Consider the following 21,923-nt stretch of genomic DNA (forward strand, 5'->3'; position numbering starts at 1 on the left):
AACTTTAGAGGAGGTGAGTCTGATTAGGGGTGCGTCGTCTGACTATAGTTCCGAATGAACCGGCGGTAGAAGTTTGCAAACCCTAGGAACTGCTGGAGCTTCTTCCGGTTAGAGGGAACTGGCCACTCGGTGACCGCCTTAACCTTTTCCGGGTCCTTGCAAATCTGACCCTCCTCAATGATGAAACTAAGAAACTGTACGGAGGTGACATGGAATTCACATTTCTCGGCTTTGATGAAGAGTTGATTCTCCAGTAAGCGCTGAAGGACCTGACGGACATGGTGGCTATGTTCCTGTAGGTTCGAGGAGTAAATCAGAATGTCGTCGATGTAGACAAACACAAACCGGTTGAGAAAATCCCTGAGCACGTCGTTCACCAAAGCCTGGAAAATGGCTGGTGCATTTGTAAGTTTGAATGTTATGGAGTGTTAAAAGCGGTCTTCCACTCGTCCCCCTCTCGTATCCGAACCAAGTGGTAAGCACTGCGGAGGTCTAGCTTGGTGAAAATCGTGGCACCGGGTAGGGACTCAAAAGCAGAGCTGAGTAGGGGTAGCGGGTACTTGTTCAAGGTGGTGATCTGGTTTAACCCTCGGTAGTCAATGCAAGGACGGAGACTCTTGTCCTTCTTGGCCATGAAGAAAAACCCCGCTCCCACTGGGGAGGATGACGGGCGGATAATTCCAGCAGTGAAGGAGTCTGTGATATAGGTCTCCATCGCCTCGCGTTCCAGTCGGTATAGTCAGCTGGAGGGCAGGGTGGCGCCAGGGAATAGTTCTATGGCGCAATTGTAGGGTTGGGGGTGGCAGTGAAAGGGCTCCTTCCTTGTTGAATGCCTCGCTGAGATCTGCATACTCCAAGGGGACCGAGGTGAGATCAGTTCCGGAAGTAGGGGTGCAGAGACAAGAGGTCTGCCGGGGAATGGCAGACTTGAGGCACCTTGAAAGACATCTAGGGCTCCAACCGATGATTCTGTTTCCTGCCCAGTCTATCTGTGGGTTGTGGTCCCGGAGCCAGGGATGGCCCAGAACCAGAGGTGTCTGGGGCGTAGAGAAGATGGAGAAACGGATCTCGTGTTGGTGGTTTCCTGACACGAGCAGGGCGAGTCCGGTGAGTGATATTGGTCAATGGACTTCCATCCAGAGCGTTCGCCTGAAGAGGGCATTCCAACTCCTCCAAGGAGATCCCATGAGCGAAGGCCAAGGAGGACTCCAAAAAGCTCTGTTCTGCTCCGGAGTCAATGAGTGCCAAGACCAGTAGAGGACCAGACGGCAGGCAGAACTTAGCTGGCAGTGTGAGAAAAAAACCTTCAGCGCCCTCTCCTCCCAACCGGACTCTGCAGCCAGGATACGGAAGTCAATAGCATATTCAGCGGCGCTAGCAGAGCCCTGACGGAGGCAAAGGAGGTTCTGAACAGCGTCCTGAGAGTATGTCGGGTGGTCGAAAGCTCTCTTAAACGCCTCCAGGTATTGTCCAAAAGAAACCGTATCCAACGGGGTCTGGGTGAACCAGGCCTGGGCCCAGTCAAGAACACGGCCATGTAGCAACCCGTCAGATAGGCAATCTTAGAACTGTCCGATGCATACGTGCGGGGCTGTTGGTTGAACACAAATGTCGTCTGGAGCAGGAAACCTCTACATCCCCTCATGTGTCCGTGGAAGGGTTCAGGAGATGGAACAAATGACTCACGGACCGGTTGTGCATCTCCCGCCGTCGACTCTAGGGGGGAGGGACGGAGCTGTGTCGAGTCCCTGCACAATGCTGCTGATCTCAGCCACCTGAGACCCGATGGCTTGCTGCGATCCCCGCATATCATGCAGCAGATGGTTTTCCTGTCCCAGAAGAACACCTTGGTTTGTGATCGCCACCTGCAGGGGATCTGCAGGAGGAGATCCTGCTGCGGCTGCTGGGTCCATAATTTGGTCAGTCCGTTCTGTTATGATGTGGTGTGTTCACGGACCCAAATGCAGACACAGGACAGCAGAGTTCTTTCTCAAACCAGGATTCTTTATTTCTCTTAGTCAGGGAAAAAAAAACAGGAAATAGATAAAGTCAATACGGAGGCGCTCCGCACGGATCCTAGCCAGAAAGTGGCTAATCCGCTTGGCAGGCAGGCTGGATCGACTGTGTGATACCCGAGGCTCGACACAGGATCGCCAAGACTTCACAGCTGATCTCCGAGGAACGAACTGGAAGGCTTCTTCATACAGGTGAAAACCTGAGGCTCGACACTTGACGGCAGGTAAGTTGAAAACACACGGGTAGTTAGTAGCGGAACTTTCAGAGTGAAAAAACGACTCACGGGTCGGAATACCAGGTAGGTAAACGGACGGACTGACAACTGGGATGAGAGTAACCGGAATATTTATTTCGGCTGGAGATGATCACAGGAGATGAGGCACAGCTGTGCCTACGGAGAGAGGCACGGCAGTGGGCGGGACTCGGAGGAGGACACTACTGAGAGAAATACACCAGAGTTAGACATAAATCCTCACACTTTGACCACATCATCGTATCAGTATCTGGGTCTCATTTTACATGGTCATAAAAGTTATTATGACCACGAAATCGCCTCATTCTACTTTGAGTTAAAACAAACAATCTGCAACCAGATTCGCTGGTTATACCGGTTTAATGAGTGACTGCGTGAACTGAACCGGAACACGGGGGGGGGGGGGGGGCTGCATGTTTCATCATGTTACGTTTTTTTTCCTAAATCGTGATAATGACAAACGTTAACAGTCGACAAAGTTTCGCATGCAGTGGACGTTAGCCTTAACCCACTAAGTCTGAACTGTAACGGAACATAACGTAACTTAAACTTTAACACCAATACAATCCACTAACGTTAACACTAACGTGATATCAAGCTGACTAGCTTTCCATGAAGACGTGTAGACATCTTAACGCTGATTGGCCAAGACTCGACACGTCACATCAAAGATGTTTTATTGAGAAGATCACGACATCACCTTTTCTCCTTGTCTCACTCCAATCGGAGAAAAGCTGGCTGGCCAGGTGATCCCCCACTAATAAAAAAAATAAGCGACAAGTTTGCAGGTATGTAATTTAAAAAAGAAAAATATTAAAATTTACAATAAGATATAGTAAACAAACAAACAGATAACAGTGTGTTAAAACAAGTATAATATAAAAGTGGCAAGTGTATTTTCATATAGAAAGGATGTGCAAGGTTGTGTAACAGTAGGAAATCATCCTGGGGATGTAAGAGTCAGAGTCAGTGGGGGTCCCGAGCTTTGTTTATGAACCCAACTGCAGATTGGAAGAAACTGTTCTTATGACGCGAGGTCTTGGTCCTGGTTCTGATGGACCGCAGCGTCCTTCCAGAGGGAAGGGACTCGAACAGTTAATGTCCAGGGTGAGGGGTGTCGGCTACAATCTTTCTTGCCTGCTTCAGGATCCTGGAAGCGAACAAGTCTTGGAGGGACGACAGATTGCTGCCAATCACTCTCTCAGCAGAGCGAATGATACACTGCAGTCTGAACTTGTCCTTGGCAGTGGCTGCAGCATACCAGGTGCTGATGGAGGAGCAGAGGATGAACTCAATGATGCAGTGTAAAAGTGCACCATCATTGTCTTTGGCAGGTTAAACTTCTTCAGCTGCCTAAGGAAGTACATCCTCTGCTGAGCCTTCTTGGTGATGCAGCTGATGTTTAGGAGCGATTTAATCTAAGATGGAGGAACATGTGTTATTATAATTATTCAACAGCTCAATTGCAGGAGGGGGGGAGCCAGAGAAACTGGTGAGGAGGTAAAAGTCAGTGTTGAAATTAGGAGCAGAGGATAAGTTAAAAGTTCTAGATCTTGTTTTGGGGACTGGGTTACAGGAAACACAAGGCAAAAAAACTTAAACATACAACATTGGTGGTCTGAGAAACAGGCATCTACACATCCAATGTCAGGAATCTTTAGACCAAGAGTTAAGTCTAGATCAAGACTAGACTTAACTCTAGTCTTGATCTAAACTTGGCTGACAGGAAGCCAGTGTCGTGACTTAAGAATCGGGAGTGATGGAGGTCTAACCTTTTGGTGCCTGCAAGAACTCTACCAGCTGCATTTTGAATAAGCTTTTTGATGGTCGTTTTGGAGAGCCCTATCAAAGGATGTTTGCAGTCATCAAAGCAATAGCAGGAATGAGTTTTTTTAATGAAGTCTGTGAGTTTGATTATATATGTATGGTAATAAAAAGCTAATATTGTCGCTGCTTTTATGTGGCTATTTAGACTGAGATCAGAGTCAACTATTACGCCAAGGGGGCACCACAAGTCCAAGAGGTCTAATTTAATATTTGGAAGGTTTAATTTAGCTTAAAGGTTCCCTATCCTACATTCAGAGGTAATATATCATGAAACAACTATTATCCATGTAAAGATATAGATAAGTAATGTCTACCTGAGCAGATAATGAGGTCTCTCTCCCTCTTTATGTGTTGTTATCAGAGCTTCTCCTTGCTTTGTTCACGTAGCTGGCCGTCCACATTCCTTTCAGTGCATGTACCACAGATGAAAAATACTGAACAAGACAGGTCAACTTAAAAAGGCAGCACATAAAAAAATAAACACTGCTCTTAAGAAGCATGTGAGCTCACGGTCGCTGCTCTGCACTGTTCTCACTACAGCCCGTGACGCCGTCCCAACCGACATCGTCGATTCTGAAGCGTAGCACCCACCCTCCAGTTCAAACACTTTTCTTTAGAAAGACTGTTAGCTCTGTCAGCTCTGTTTCCATTGTTTGCACTGTTAGTGCTCCCTTTAGCTTAGCCGTTGCCATGTTGTGACAATAGATATGCTCTGAATTTCATGTTGAGCACTTTTGTATATAAAAGTCTAACTCCCACATTTTGTAATGACCACTGCAATATGTAATAATTTATTGCAAAATTTGGGTATATATATGACATGTTGCTCTCAAGCTGTTTATTACAAAATGCAGCAGATTATTACAAAGTGGGAATTATTACATAATGAAATGAAAATGTGTAACATTTTGTCAAGTTATTGTTTGTGCGCCTTTGAAGTTTTCTTGCCTAAATGATCCCTACGACACATCGTTATTTAGGGCAAAATAGGTTGGAGGAACAGCAGCACTCGGCTGATAGTGCTGACCACTGATGCTGGATTCCACATGGCCGGAGATGGAAAATTAGCTGGCATACTGGAACCTAATGATGAACAGTGTCACATGGAAAACAATCTTTACACCAACAGCAATGAGATGGTATGTATGGAATAACATAAAGGAATCAAAGTGTTGCATTGCCATGTTATCGTTTTAACAAGAAATGTGCAGATCCCAGCCAGCCCTGTGTCTGCAACGACCACTGTAATATTTGATTGAATGAATATAAATCAAAATAACTGTCTCTGGCCGCTGAGCAGAGGCAATGCAGTCAGCTGTGTGTGTAGTTCCATTGCCTGTTATCCAAACACACAATCCAAAACAATAAAAGTGAGCAAACTGTTTTCCCCATAGACAAACTGTCTATGATTTTGCCTCACTCTGTCTGTGGGCTCAGAGCAGCGGCTGGGGGGCAGCGATGGCCTCTTAAGAGTAGTGAGTGAGGGTTCAGCAGGCAGTCAGTGGCACTATAAAACGGGCAATAAAAGGTGATTTGAGAAAGTGCGAGTCACCGCAATCACAAGAGGTCCTTGAGCGTGCAATAGAAGTTGGGATTAGGCGTGGACAGACACAGAGGTGCACATTCACTCACGGATATACGCGTGCACGGACACACACACAAACATGCTATTGATTGCATGATTCTCCTGGCGGAGATATTAAATTGCAACTATCCATTATCATTTATTATTGCCACACTGATTCCAAAAGACTATTTTATTTTGAAGTTAGCATGTAAGAAGTTTACCATGGACATTAGGTGTACAACTTTTCACTATTTCTCTGATGTTGTGTTTAGGACTACCCATCTGTTGGACAACTAGCTATGCAGTTGGAGAAAAACAATATTCAGCCAATATTTGCAGTGACAAAAAATGTTGAAATTGTCTACAAGGTAAATGAAGCTTTTATTTCTGTACATGGTTTTATTTATTCATAGAGCACACATTATATTCCTACTCTGATGGATTTTTAATTTGGCCTTCTGTTTTATCCCAGCAACTTTCTAAAATGATTCCAAAATCAGAGGTGGGAGTTCTGTCATCAGATTCTAAAAATGTTGTTGAATTGATTGAGAGCGCCTACAATGTAAGTTGTTAATTTGCCACTGACACATTTTGCTACATGTTTCCCTTTGTGTATGTGTAACTGTCCCTTGCGACCAATACATTTTTTTTTCTTAATCTTATATTGTTGTATTGCTGTTATTGTATTTTTGTCTGTATCTCATAACACTCTCAAATGTGTAATCCCTGACAGAGGTTGTCCTCCAAAGTAACTCTGACCCATGATAATCTGCCTGATAATGTACGAGTTGAATACACCCCTAAGTGCGATCATGCAGGACCACCAGGTGACAGTGAAGGGGTTTGTGACAATGTACGAGTGGGACAGGAGGTCAGTTCTTTTTGTAGTTTTACATGTACTTTTCATAGTTTGTTCATATATCAAGTGCATGTAGTTATTGTTCCATTGGTTCAAGACCTTTGAATCTGCCTACTGCACCGAGTTCCGGTCAACTTGTTCGTTTGGCATAACACTGTCCCTCTTCTCTACTCGTCTCCAGCCTTCCTCCTTTGTGTCCATAACCATAATAATAATTTACAACTGCCACCTTTTTACAATACATGGTTAATTTTGTAATAGTAATGGCACTGGCACACCATACTCCCCCACTGTTATGGCCATAACTTCTGGACACAGGGAGAAATCGCCCCCCCCCCCCTTGCAGCTATGTGCTCTCAATCGGCTCCAAAACACAACAGCAGGTTAAAGTAAAAATCAAATGGATTTATTATCCAAGAAGCATAAAAACAGATACAGACAGTCACAAACTGAATCACACTACTAATAACAAAACAAACTTGTATATAAAATGAATGTGAGATCCAATTCGAGCCACCCAGGAGGCTGGTCTGCCTCCTCGGTGGCCAGCAGAAGATCTGAAATCTCCCAGAGCTTCAAACCATTTGTCTCCCCAAAGTTGCATTCCTCAGCTCATCGATCAGCTCATTGATTGGCTGAAGTCCAACAAGCCCCACCTGGTTCTATGCCCCATTGTCTTGATGTTAACACCTCAGCCAGCCACTTTCACACAACCCCCGCTCCAGCACATTCCTCAAACCCCCTCTCACAGACAATTAATACATGAAATGACCAGACTCCTACAAGCAAATATACTGTATCACATTATATCCTTAATTAGGAGTGCTTTAAAACTTAAATTCCTCACACCACTCAGTGTCCTTGCAATTGCACACTGGCACTTTGTTAAACTGTTCCACAAACAGGAAGGAATATGTATTGCTTCTCCCAAATCTGATGTTCGACAATTGGTAGAGGTCTCTGAGGAAGTCCAAAAAATTAGAGGCATCAGGGGTGGAGACTTTAAGTCTCTTGACATTGTTGGTCTGTCATGGCATATACGCGTCTTCAATGTCACATGGAGGTCGATGACAATTCCTGTGCAGGCCAGGGTGGTGGTTCTCATTTTCTTTTAAAGGGACCACAGGGTGTGCTGCAACTATCAGTCTATCCCATTAATTGTTCAGGCTGACAGGGAAAGATAATGCCAAGATGGTGGAAAAATGGTGCATTGGAGTTGTCCAATTCACCGTATAATTAATACACTAGGGCAGAGGTACTGCAAGGGGGTCGTGAAATCTTTGGTTGATTAGACATTTATTTTATTTTTTCACAAATTTAAATGTCTTTAAATACACATTAACATGAATACAACATATTGTAGCGAATGGATAAATGGAGGCAGAAGATGTTATCTTTCAGTCAGAAATGCACACATTCAGCGACCCACAGGAGCTCTCTCAAGCTGGGCACCGACCGGTTCACTCACAGCGTGAGACTAGCCTGGACCTGTCCCTCCAGGCCTCCTGCACACAAAGAGGAGGACCCGCCCCTATCGCTGCTGTGCCAATCACGAGGCCGCATGTTACATGCGGCTCTGTCAGGTTCCCCGTGATTGACCGAGAGCCTATTCAGTCCCCAGCTGACTAAGATTCCAGGCACAAGGACTCACTCTGCAATATTATTTGAAAAGAAGATACCGTTGTAAAAAAAAAACACGAATCCTTGTGCAATCATTTTTGCAAGATATTCCTGGCTAAAACACTGCAGCTCCTATCCACAACTGCCAACTACTGAGGCCAATATATTAGTATGAGTCTACGGACATTGTTACGAGCAAAAATGGATCGTTTTGTAACTCCACCAAAAAACAGGAATATGTCCATTATTGTAATAGTTCAGTACTGTATGAATGATAACAGGTATGTTTATGCATGGCAGTGGCACTAATAGGCCATCACTCATTTTTCATTTCCACATTTATGTTTAAAATAAAAAGGTTAATTTGAACAGCTTATATGCATGATTATCATACAATTGACAGACAATGTTGATATTGGCATTGGTATCAGTTGACAAGGTGTGTTTATAAATGGCAGTGGCACGGCCTCCCTACTCACTGTACCTTGCACATGTTTAAAATAAAAACATGAATATATGAACCTGTGTATTATTTGAATAGCTTAGTCCTGAATGCACAATAAAGAGGTATGTTTATACATGGCACTAGGCCCAGTTTAATATAAAACACAATTTTATACAATATATAAAGTATCCTGCTCCATCTCTGTTTGGGGGTCCTTGGCCTGAAAAGCGTTGAAGACCCCTGCACTAGGGGATCAAGAATGTAATTATTTCATTTTGAGTCTGTTTTTTATATTTTTTAAATGTTGTATTAAATGTATTACACTTCTGACTCCTTAACATTTACTGCCCTTTCCAGATCTCTTTTGATGTCACAGTGACAGCATCCTCATGCATGGAGGACCAGACTTTTACCATTAGACCACTGGGCATTAAAGACACATTGACAGTGACCGTATCTACAAAATGTGAGTGTCAATGTGTAGACCCACAGGACATTATTCATCCACACTGCAATGGCAAGGGACGAGTCAGCTGTGGTATATGCAGGTAAGCTTTACACCCCTTACACAATGACTGTGTCAGTGATGTGATGTTGTAGCTTTGTGCAAACCATCCTCTGATGCACAGGTGGGACAGTCCAGAGACAACATTCACACTTGTTTTGATTCTCAGCTCTTGGTCACAGCTGTTTTCTACTCCAACTCAACTATGTAAGTCCTTCAACAAATGGGGGAAATGCCAATGGAAGTGATAAATGGTTACTCAGGCTGTTTGAGGGGCAGGGGTAAAAATATATATAAAGGGCACCAGTGTACAGAAAGTCGTCATCTTCCACGACATTGTTTCACACATAGAGGCCAACTTATTTTCTAACATGAATACATACCGTCTGCTCTAGATTTAAGGGCACCCATCAGTGCACTGCATGACTTTTTTCCTACTGGTAGGGCACCTTAAAAGGGTTCTGCATCACTTTTTATTGCACATTGGGTAAATTCAGAGGGCACCTTTGGGCATATTTTCGAACATGGCCACCACTGCCCTATTCAATGTGATGTAACTGTAATGTGCAACAGGAACTTACATTCAAAAAATGAACCATTGAAACTGAGCTCCTGGGACATTTTAACTATTTGACCATTAGAATTGTGGCATTGGTAGAAATAACTATCCAATCAGAGAATATGGAAATCATGTGTTTAATGGTAAACACGCCCACAATCTATAATCCTGCGAGAGGCAAGAGACAGCCTGCTATATACAATATGTGTGAAGGCCGTTAGATAGATAAAGTTTCCGGGTGAATGATTGACTTTGACAAAGAGACTGCAAACCACAACCCGTGTCCTGCCAACAGTCAATGTTGGTTTCTGTTAACTATGCCCATGATCTTTTCATAATGTTAACCAAGTAGTCTTGTCCTCAATACATAAAAAAATTTTCAGTATGACGTATAAAGTAGTGGGATATAAATGAAAAATTTAAATCAATACAAGAAATAATAAAATGAACAAACTATGCCACCCAGTTAAATGTGGTGTATAGAAGTTCCAGCTAGCAAACTGGATCAGACAGACTTAGTTAAAAATGAGTTAAAAGAATTAGAATAATGAATTAAAAGAATAATTATTACAAAAAGGCTGTTAAAAACCCAAGTTTAATACAATTATTTAAAAAAATAAAAAAGTAAACAAATACACCAACACCTCTAAAGCTTGTTTTATCCCTACACAAATACAAATATCAAAACAATAACTTGTGATTCACTAAATAAATGGAATGGAAAAATCTATTAAGGTGACGGATAAGAACATTTTTTTTGCTCATAAAACTGATGAATGAAATGTCTATAATAAAATGCATCATAGAGGGAGAACTGCTGGTGGAAAACACGCTCTCTCTTTAATTTGTTTTGTTACGATATACATTTTTTTATGCCAATTTTAGGTTTTATCGCTCTTTCTAACATGTCCTTATGCAGCTGCAGTGAAGGCTCCATTGGTCAGTTCTGCGAGTGCTCCATTGGCAATAAAGACGAGCCTACCCTGAGAGAATCCTGTCAGAGGCAGAATGGCACCGAGTGTGAGGGTCAAGGAGACTGTGTCTGTGGCAGGTGCGAGTGCCACACCACAGAAAGAGGAAGCAGTTACCATGGTGAATTCTGCCAATGCGACGATGAACACTGTGAGAGGTTCATGAATAAACTATGTGGAGGTAAAGTTTCAGTCAATTTAAAATGATCTGCATTTTAATGTTACAGACAAAAAACTAACTTTTTCCATTGTAGTTTAACAAGTGCAGATACAAAACACATTCTGTATCCTTAAGACCTAACATACTGGTTGAATGCAGTTGATTGCTAATTAGCAAGGGGGGTAGGGAGGGAGGGTTGGATTGTTAAAGATAGATGATAAGGGAAGAGAGAAGATGGGTCACATGCAAAAAAAATGAGAAAGGGAAATACATGGTCCGTGTCTTCATCCAAGGGCCACGAGGATGCCCATAATATTTCTTATAACATAAACACATACCATACACAAACTGTTCTTAAAGGAACCAAGATATGCTGTGACATTTTACAGTGTAAAGACAAACAGTGTAAAGCTGCTAATTATTTACATTATTAATCATTATAGTATTTATTTAGCAGACATGTAGCTGCTCAATGTTCCCTCATTCCATTGTGCTTCTCCTGAGGGATTTGCTGCTTCTGATAGAAAATGAGTGAAGTCAGTGAGAGATAGGCAGGCAAAGTTTTAATAAATGAACTGCCGCTTGGAAGAGGTGGAAAAAGGAATCTGTCACAGTTGTATATTCATTTGAAGCCCGTTATTTTTACATGTATGGACAGTAAACAGTGGAAGCAGTAGTAAACTGCATTTGGCTTTACAGCAGACTGATCTGCCCATAGCTTCCAGGGAACCTTGCTGTGTAAGCTGGATTTATGCTTGATGCAAGAGGCTTGTAGACACTATGGCATAGGTTTGGGTTTGTAGTTCAATGTTGGATTTCACTAGACTGCTGTATCATTTGTGACAAGTCTGTATTGGGCTTTAGTTATGTTGTGATGTTTATTTGACAATGCTTGATGATGATGATCTCTCTCTCTCTCTCTCTCTCTCTCTCTATCTCTCTCTCTCTGTATGATCCAGGACCAGGTTGTATGTGCTATACACTGTCCTGCTGTAATCATTTCTCTTTTGGTATATTTTTGAGGGTCAACACATTAGCTAGATAGATATTGACTTATGTTGTAATTCAATTATGTTGTTCATTCTGTACACATGACATATATTGCTCTTCTGTCCTTCCTGGAGAGGAATCCTCCTCTGTTGCTCTCTCTAAGGTTTCTTCCTTTTTACCCCCCTAAAGGTTTTTTTGTGGTGTTTTTCCTGTTCCGATGCGAGGGTCCTGGGACAGAGGATGTTGTATGCTGTACAGCAGTGATTCTCAACTGGTGGGTCGCGACCCAAAAGTGGGTCGCGGACCCGTTTTCAGTGGGTCGCGGGCCTTTGCCTGACAAAAAAAAAAAAAAGTGATTTTATTTTGAAGGGCATTTTTTAAGCAGCGGAATTATTCCAGCATTTACGGCACTTGTTCAGCGGTGCAGGAAAAACACCGACCAATGCGTTGTGAATCACATCACGTGATGCAGCTCAGCCAATCAAATATGGGCATTCTGACAGGTTTCCTGACTTGAGTGAGACAAGGATATAGGGTACTTCTCAAGTCTCTTAATTGTCGCTCTTCGATCCTTGCTTGAACCGGAAGTTGTTTCGGCGCCGCCATATTGACGGCCGTCCCAAAGCTCTAATGTAGCTCTGAGGAGCGAGGATCGAGGATGGAGGAGGGACCTCGGAGGAGCCATGACCCATGAGAACAGACTTCCAGGAAGTCTTTTAACGGCCGACACGCCCCCTCATTGTTCATCAGTCATGTGATTGGACGCTGACTGACTGGAGTTTCATACCAGAGTGAAGACAGATCACAGATTACAGTCACAGTCACAATTTCAAAACGTACAGACGCAAATAATTCATAAATAAGACGATCGCATTCCACCGGTAAAAATGGATCCTGTGCTTATAAACAGAACACAGGACACAGTTTGTTAACAGACTACAGAGAGAAACACCTCTACAGTGGTGATTACTGTGTCTTTATTAGTTATTAGTATTATTAGTTACTGTTATTAAGTACAGTGATCATGTGAACAGGCACAAACTTATCTAAAGTCTCTCCAGCTGTTAAAGCCGACTGACAGCTGATCAGCTGTGATCATCAGCACCGTCATCAGAAACAGACGTCGCTTCACGTGACGCAACTGAGGAAAGGACGTCTCATGTCTCCTAAAACATATTTCCTCGTTCCTCTCTCCTCGCATGGTTTCCTCCTTGCATCCCTGGTGGGAGGGACTAGGACGCAAGGAAAGGACCCAAGTGAGGGAACCGGGGATGCAGTTAAGAGACTTGGGATGTACCCTGAGACAGCAGAGCAGGACTGTTGTAGTGTGAGTTGTGAAAGTCAAATCATAGGGCGAATTCCAAAAGAGAAAAATGTCCAGAGAGACCAGAGTCATTAGACTCTGACTGGACAGACTCATAGAGGTGAATTCTTCCAACACTAATAAATCTTTTTAGAAGATGAGAAAAATATAATATTGTGGCTTCTTCACTCCACCCTGAATGAACTGAGTTTAAAGCTGCAGGGCTTCAGTGAAAATTATTTTTCTAAAATTAATTTCGTTACGTAATTTATTTTTTAATCCAGTCGTTATTTATTATTATACATATATGTATAAAAAATTATATATATATATAATTTGAGTCGTGGGTCGCGGCTTGTCATTAAGGGGTGATGGTGGGTCCCGCAGCCAGACCAATTGAGAACCAGTGCTGTACAGAATGTAAAGCCCTCAGAGGCCAATTTGTGCTATTGAGTTATACATATAAAATTGAATTGAACAGATAAACAACTCATTAGTTCCTCTTCCAAGCTTTCTGCTTTTGTTGTGTTTTTTTCCGATACTTGGCATTAATTCCTGAGGTTGTTTACAACCATCGCCCAGAGGGAATGCAGGATTTGTGGTACACACAAATGTGTGGTTTAAAGCAAGTATAGCACTCTTACTCTCCTCTCTGTTCCTCACAACTTGTAGGGACCGGTAAGTGTACCTGTGGCAAATGTGAATGCTATGCAGGCTATGAGGGCTCAGCCTGTCAGTGTCAGGTGTCTGAGGATGGCTGTCATACCCCGAACAACACCATTTGCTATGGCAGAGGGACCTGCAAGTGTAACCGCTGTGAGTGTAAGGAGGGATACCAGCAGCCACGATGCCAGACATGCCTCGGCTGCACTGACCCTTGCCAGACCAATCTGTAAGGAGTCCAAACTACTACTTAACTTTTACTGTCTCATTATTATTGAAGGGTTGACTCACCAAATTACAAAAAGGACTCATAAATCAACAAAGTAGCTCCACTACTGACCTGCTATTAACCTTTGTTTTCAGGAATTGCATTGAATGCCTCGGCTTTGACTCAGGTCCCTTTAAAAAAAACTGCAGTGTGGCTTGCCAGAGCATTGATCATGTTATGGTAGATCAGTCCACCATACAAAGCAAGAAGTGCCAGCAAAAGGACTCAGACGGCTGCTGGATCAAATTTAATCTGGACCAGTTGTTCGGAGTGGATAACTACAAGGCTGAAATTCTGAAACAGAGAGGTAAGCTGCTGATGAAATACAGAAAACTCTTCAGAGCTGTCAAACTCTTACATTTATGAACAATGTATTTGTTTCAATGCAGTTTTCAGTGGTTCTGGTATTTGGAAACATTAAACAGGACCAAGACTTGTTAGAGCTGTAGGCTACTTAAGCAGGTATGATGTTGATCATGTTCACACATGCTAACATTTGCCAATTACAGGCGGCAGCCTGTGCTTCTGAAGAATAAAGCCAATGCTGAAGTGTCTTACACCTGCATTGCATTCTCTCTGGTGTCCACCAGGGGGCGACTCCTCTGGTTGTATAGAAGTCTATGAGAAAATGACTCTACTTCTCTCTTGATTTATTACCTCAGTACACATTGTAAACATGAGTTTATGGTCTCAATCTCTAGTTTCAAGTCTTCTTCAATACAGCATGATGTTCATTAAGTGAATTATGGTCCATTTAGAGTCAAACAGACCATAAAGCAGGGTGTGCTTTAGGGCGGGGCTACATTGTGATTGACAGGTTGCTAGCAGAGCCATATACAGTGTCTCTTTGTCACTCCTCCACAGTCCAAATTTGGTCACGAACTTTCAATGGTTGCAAAAATGCAAGATAGTAACGGCCAAAAAGTCGAACTCGAGGCTTGAAAACGGCAGTCCACAAACCAATGGGAGACGTCACAGTGTCGACGTCCACTTTTTATATTCAGTGTATGACTAATTAGCACTAAACACAAAGTACAGCTGAGGCTATTGGGAAGTATTGGGCACAGTAGAATGTTGACCTGATGATGGCGCTAGATGACAGTTCAGAGAATCGAAAATCAATGTTTGAACCAAATTGCACGGCAACTCGTTGCTGAGGACAGGTAGTCCAATGGACCAACAGGCAGACCAAAATTGCCATTGCGAGAGCCGCACCACTAGCCTACATACACATCAAACATACAACTTTGTCCTTTTCATTCTTTTTTTATAGTCAAGCAGTTTGGAAAGGAGTAAAACTTTCTGTTTTCATCCCTCTTCCTCCAGACTGTCCAGAACCACCCAGCATCATTGCTATCATTGGAGGCTCTATTGCATCTGTGGCTCTCATTGGCATCTTGTTGCTGATGCTGATCAAGCTACTTCTCTACATGAAGGACCTGAAAGAGTTCAGGAAATTTGAAAATGAAAAGAAGAAATCCAAGTGGGCGGAGGTGAGATTTATTTTAATGTCATTTTTTACAATCACTGCCTAGAAAAATAAAATCTAGAAATAATCACAAGAGCTTTCATGGTGTTGATATTTTGCCACTTGTAGCGTGAATGGATCCCGTCCCGGGGAAAGCAGGACAGGCTTGCGCACCTAACACGGTGGTTACTCCTGAGGGTTGTCCTTCCCGCGTGAGTTAGTTTCCTCACGGAGGTATCAGAACAATACTGTAGGCCTTTTATCTCACCCCGTAGCTGAATCGTTAGGATTTCGGAATTAATTGTCTTCCTGAGAGCCTTGTACGGCTACGCCCTAGGCGCTCTCAGTAGGATGTAACCCTAACACCCAGTATGAATAGTTATGTAGAACGTCTTTACTTTACTATTGCCTATTGTGAACTTCTCACCATTTTATGACTAACACTGCCGAGTCTTCACCCAGGGTACTCACCTTTAAGTTCCTCTGGTAGAGTCAGTCGTCACTTCTGTATCACACGGATGAGGGACAGGGGAAAAGGGTCAAACTGTTCTAAAAAACCAAGGTCTCTAGTTTGGGTCCAGTCACTTACAAATGGCAAGGCTGTCGTTTTATTGAAGCTTTTCCAAAGCAATCGCATAGAACAATTTAAATTCAATGAAACAATCTCAGTGGTATTAAAACTAATGCTGACATCCTGCTTGTTTTCAGGGTCTCTCGCTGTGTGTTTTTTCTTTTTTCTTCTTTTTCATGCTGTCTTCTCGCCCATCTCTGAATGGGACAGCAGAAGGGTGTTCTACTCCCCGCTCAGGGGGCAAGACCCCTAAGGGTCTATTAAAGAAGTCTCTCCCTTTTAAACCGGGGTTTCTCATTGTTATTAAAGAAATATATCCCGTCTCTAGAGATGGGGGAATAAGCTGAATCTCACTTTTTCTGTTTCTTTTATAGTACTCTGATTCTAGTAACTGTTTATGTTAAATCACACTTATCATGAGATAAAACAGTTTATATTTTACGATGGTTATAAAAAGTGTAAACAAGCTATATGTTGTGATGGTTATAAAAAGTAAAGAACTTATATGTTGTGATGGTTATAAAAAGTAAAGAACTTATATGTTGTGACAGTTATAAAAGGTGAACAAACTATATATTTGTGATGGTTATACCTTTATGCTTTCATATCTTTCTACGATCTCACAACACACTTTCTCAAGTTTTGTGCTGTCAGATTTGATTGGCAAGCTACATGATTCATTTTCAAGAAAAACATTCAGTTCCTTTGCATGTAAATTTGTGTTGAAATGTTACATATTACCAGAGGTTAAATTGGGATTTGTTATGTGGTGGGGGGATCCTGCCCTGAGATTTATGCTCTCTGGTACCTCATATAAAAAAGATTCAAACTACATATCTTTCAGTCCTTCATATAAATTCAGATGTTTTACTATAGAGTATATTACTAGCAGCATGAAAAGTAATTGAATTAGGCTCCACCTTTAAAGTGATGAACACATTAATCATCTGTTGGAGCCATAATGAGCTAAGGTCATGGTTAAAGCTAAAGAAAGAGGTAACTGAGACAATCACAATTCCTACGTTGATGATTGCCAGAAGTCAGTGGTCACAGTAGTACAAGCTATTATGCCGTTCAGGGACTTCAGAGATGAATGCGCCCAGGGAGGCTTCTTATTAACCTAATGGGTCAGTAACAGCAAATATCCCTGTACATCACACAGCCAAGCTACTCAAAGATCTGGACTTGGACAGGAAAAAAATGCCCATTGGGATGAGATTCTTTTACCTTTAATGTCACAATCAAGAACAGAGCCCTTACCAGAAGAGGTATCCTCTCTATCTAAGATCCATTAGGATTCCTTTCCCCATTCATTCTAAAACCAAAGCAAATCCTCCAAGAACTCTGTAGAGTGAAGTGTTGAAGGGATGAAATCATTGCAGAAGAAATTTCAAAGCAATGGCGGCAATGGATCACAGAGTTGGAACAGCTAAGCAGTTTTAAAGTGGACAGTTGAATGAAACCTGAAAATGTTGGCCCAATCAGAAATGCAGAGCTAAATCACTTCTGTGACGTAAGTGAGCACGGTTATGGCACTGTTAGCTCTCTCTGATTCACAAATAGTATGAGTATGAGAAACGTCCATGTTGGATTTGTTTTGGGAAAATCCAGAGTGACTCCACACAAACAGATTGCAATCCCCAAAATACTTTTGCAATCCCCAAATACAGATTGCAATCAGATTGCAAAACAGATTGCAATCCCCAAATACTTTTTGGACGGATAGCACTGTACTGGGATATATCCACAATCAGACAAAAAGTTTCCAGACTTTCGTGACCAAGAGAGTTCCAGTGATCCATAGCCTATCTTAAGAGAAGCAATGGGGGCAAGTGAGCTCCAAGGACAACCAAGCTGATGACACATCACGTGGGACTTCACACTTGAAACCCCCCTGAAGTCATCAAGATGGCTGAAGAGTCCATTAGGAAAGGGAGGAAACTGATTGACTGATTGGCCAGAGATCCCTATGAAACTGGGCCGAATTTCACAAGTTGATCCAAAGGTAAATAAAGATGTTTCTGCTTACAGTGTGAGCATCAGGAAGGGAAATTCTAAAAGCAAATTGGTTGAGTATTACTCCTTTCATTCATTCATCTATTGGTTGCTTTAAGACAGGGACAGTGTACAATAATAACAATGTGTTGCACCAGATAGAGCACAATTCTAATTTTTATCTGTTGTCCCTGGGTATGTATAAAATGCACATAAAACAATATAAAAATTATAAATAAACATTTATAGATACACATATAAGACATATAGCAGACCTTAATGACAAATAACAACATGAAAATGATAAATCCACTTTAATAAATACAGATATAGGAGATATATCAGACCGTAATGACAATATAACAAATAAAAAACAAGGTGGAGATCATGGAGAACAAAACGCTGTTCAATGGTTGAACCAGATTGACAGCTGAAAGAGACAAAGATCCTCTGAGCAACAGTTGAATAAGAAGAGAAGAAACCAGCAGTCATTGGTCAAAGAAACTTGAAGCTTAGATTTAAATAGGAACAGTTTCCCGTTTCATAATAAAAGCAGCCTTGAACAAGCCGGAATTGACTTTAGCAAAGCTCTTCTTCAGACTTCACAATAGAAATAGGCTAGTCTGTAAGGGTGTAACGGTTCAAAAAATTCTCGGTTCGGTTCAATACGATACAGTGGTGCCACGGTTCGGTACGTTTTCAATACAGCAAAAAAGCAGAAATGCCAAATCCTCACTGGGGAGACTCTCAAGGTCTGAAGAACATGGCTCTTCATCTCCATTCAGTTAGTCAGGTAGCTTTGTGTAGTCCGTGACATCCGGCCATCTGTTATCAGAGGAACAGCGGGTGCTTCGGACATTTGATTCTCTGTTTGGGCTTTTGTTTTCTTTTACAAAGCAGGAATTATGGTTTGTAGCTGGTTTGTATGGTTTCTATGTAGCTACCTAGGCTGCGGGGAGAGTTTGTAGCGTGTGTGCTGCTGTTGGTTTTCCTGGTAAACTAGTTTAGCGTAGCGTGTAGAATGTTGTTCTTCCGTGGTGGGAGTGTCAGACTACACGTTGTCTGTTACATGGTGGGAGTGTCAGACAGCAGGTTGTCTATTACATCGGGTGGGTTGCCATGTTGAGTACAGTGGCTCCAACGATATATATTTCTCACAATTTAAGCTTCTGCATATTCCAAATGCAATAGTATTATTCAAACGTATTGTTCGGTTCTTAGTGCGTACCAAACCGTGAGCCTCGTACCGAACGGTTCAATACGAATAGGTGTATTGTTACCCCTATTAGTCTGGTGTTACAACTGTTGGAATATCAGCTGAACTAATCAAAGTTTAAACCTCTTCAATCAATATTTACAGTTTAACAATGAAAATAATTCAACATCAAGTTCAATAGGATTATCCCTGTCATGTGACACTGTGGGGAAGATTGAATCATTTCATTCTTCTTTTCGGGATAAAACTATTTTGAATATAAATAAAACTTTTGGTGTCTGAATGACACTTATCTCTGTTAAATAGTTATTTAAGGAAAGAAGATTTACCAGCTGATTCTGGTTCTTTTGAAGGGCAATGTAACTTGCTGCAAACTAAAACTAGGCTTTTATTTGAAACTGCCTTTATGAGAGACCAGCCTTTGCTTGTGCCCGACACCAGCCGCTTGTATTTGAGACTCTGCCATCACTTGAATACCGGCTGTGTATTTATGAGTGAGTGAATTTATACTACTTCTACATTGGGGAGATTAACACATCTGTCCAGCATCAATGATAATGTGTTTTTGTGATGTTTTGCTTGTTCCATCTCACCGGAAGACAATATCAAAATAACATCATAGATGAAAATAAACTAATCCTTGTGATTTCTGTGTTGCCAGGCTGACAACCCACTGTTCCAGAATGCCACCACCACTGTGACCAACCCAACCTTCACTGGAGAATGAGGATTAGTGCTGAACTGCTACTATTTACTCAACATGTTTGCAATTGCATTGTTATTGTTTAATTACTATTGAAAAAATATGCATATTTTTGCTCATTGCTTATTATATTTACATGTAAAATATAGTCATGTATGTTGCTCATAATATATACAATAGAGTCGGACAGAGAATGGGCAAAATGTAATGATGTGTGATGTCTAATTTATACTTCTGCAAAAAAGCTTGCTCACAGCTGGTCTAGGTGACCACGAGGCACCCGGAGTAGAAATCAGGCATTATATACATATACTGGATCCATCATTTTGAGGGCAGTAGCTCAGTCCAAGGGGACTTGGTTTGGGAACTTGGTTTAGACTGGTAGAGAGGTGCCAGTTTGCCTCCTGGGCACTGCTGTGGTATTCTTGAGCAAGGAACCAGCCGCTGCTCCTAATGTTAGGATAGGTTACATTTCACTGCGTGCTGTGCTGTTCACAATACAATGTGTGACAATAAAGGTTGATTTAAATTTATAGTTGAAAGACATTTTCTGAAATGTATGTCTGTGAAATCCAACTTCAGTTGGAAAAATGGAAAATGAATGACCAAAGATCAGAAAATTAAACATAGTCACAGTTTGTTATTTTAAATGTTCTATAGACTAAGTAAGATTTAAATCTGCAGTAAATCCAATATTCCCTCTCCTTTTAGCTTTAGTTTGGTCTTTAAGAAAATGTTCTAGTGTTTTGGATGTGAATGGCAACACAATTAGTTTTCAATAGAATAGAATAGAGCCACAGCTACGGTTATTATTTGTTTCTAGGGGTGTAATAATACACATATTCATATTAAACCGTTCGGTACAAGGATTACGAACCGAACAATACGTTTGAATAATACTAGTGCCTTTGGAAAATGCAGAAACGTAAATTGTGGGAAATATAATGTTTTCGGTGGACTGTGCTCACGTAGGAGATGATGGGCTTTGTGACCTTTGAACCCGGAACAAAAAAAAATCAAAACAAAAAACAGCTGAGACTACGCTAAACTAGCTTAACGGGAAAACAACCGTGGCAAACCTCGCGATGACGGGATGCTTCGTCATTAATGGACAAGTCAGAATCAATGTAATAAACACAATAACAAGAACAAACTCACATGAACCAGTCACATATATTTATACGACAACAAAACACAAAATTAAGTAAGTAAAAAGTAAGTAAAATGTATTTGTAGAGCGCTTCTCACAGACAAAAGTCACAAAGTGCTTTAACAGAGCAGAAATTACAAGCATAAAAAAACACAATGTGACCATAGGGCCAAAAATTGACATACACACAGAAAAAATAAAAAATTAAAACATAGTTTAAAAGCAGGTCTAGGACACGGGTTTTACCCAAACGCCAGTTTAAAAAGGTGCGTTTTGAGCTTGTTTCTAAAAGTGTTCACACAATCTGTGAGGCGTAGAGGTGCAGGCAGAGCATTCCACAGCCTCGGAGCTACTGCCTCAAATGCTTGGTCACCACGGGTCTTAAATCGTGTGTGTGGGACAGACAGAAGACCTAAAACGTTTGACCTGAGAGTCCGGGCGGGTGAATATGGGTGAAGTAGTACAGTGACATATGTAGGAGTCTGACCGTGTAGTGCTCTGTAAGTGTAAGAATTTTTAAGTGTATCCCAGGGAGCACTTCACTTACCACAGCTGCCGTTCACTTAATAAATCCTGTTATGCCCGATGCCCCCAAATTTGGGGGCTCTCGGTACCAGAGGGGGTAGCATATACCGTCGAAAAAATGCACTTATCGAGAGCGAATATAATACATGTATACATGTTATATACCAGATTAAAAACAAAGTCTGGGCAACAATATCATGTAAGCCATTTTTACACACTCCAAACACAATCCTACACAACTAATATATTCGAACAGAAGATTTACCACAATATCACGTATTTTTCGCCA

At 41.7% G+C, this 21,923-nt stretch overlaps 1 protein-coding gene across 1 annotated transcript in view; it reads left to right on the forward strand.

Annotated features, from left to right (window-relative positions):
• Positions 1–20,494, forward strand: part of itgb2 (integrin, beta 2) — a 35,748-nt gene extending 15,254 nt beyond the window's left edge. Inside the window, exons 7-16 of the mRNA XM_031869965.1 lie at positions 5,077–5,235; positions 5,936–6,031; positions 6,136–6,225; positions 6,397–6,534; positions 8,945–9,135; positions 10,571–10,803; positions 13,748–13,967; positions 14,102–14,313; positions 15,333–15,499; positions 19,918–20,494. Coding sequence (XP_031725825.1) covers positions 5,077–5,235; positions 5,936–6,031; positions 6,136–6,225; positions 6,397–6,534; positions 8,945–9,135; positions 10,571–10,803; positions 13,748–13,967; positions 14,102–14,313; positions 15,333–15,499; positions 19,918–19,983 — 1,572 coding nt within the window. The 3' untranslated portion in view covers positions 19,984–20,494. The remainder of the gene's footprint in view (positions 1–5,076; positions 5,236–5,935; positions 6,032–6,135; positions 6,226–6,396; positions 6,535–8,944; positions 9,136–10,570; positions 10,804–13,747; positions 13,968–14,101; positions 14,314–15,332; positions 15,500–19,917) is intronic.
• The last annotated feature ends 1,429 nt before the right edge of the window (positions 20,495–21,923 follow it).

This window comes from Anarrhichthys ocellatus, unplaced genomic scaffold (genome assembly GCF_004355925.1).
Source record: "Anarrhichthys ocellatus isolate YVR2014 unplaced genomic scaffold, GSC_Weel_1.0 scaffold50, whole genome shotgun sequence".
Taxonomy (NCBI): Eukaryota; Metazoa; Chordata; class Actinopteri; order Perciformes; family Anarhichadidae; genus Anarrhichthys; species Anarrhichthys ocellatus.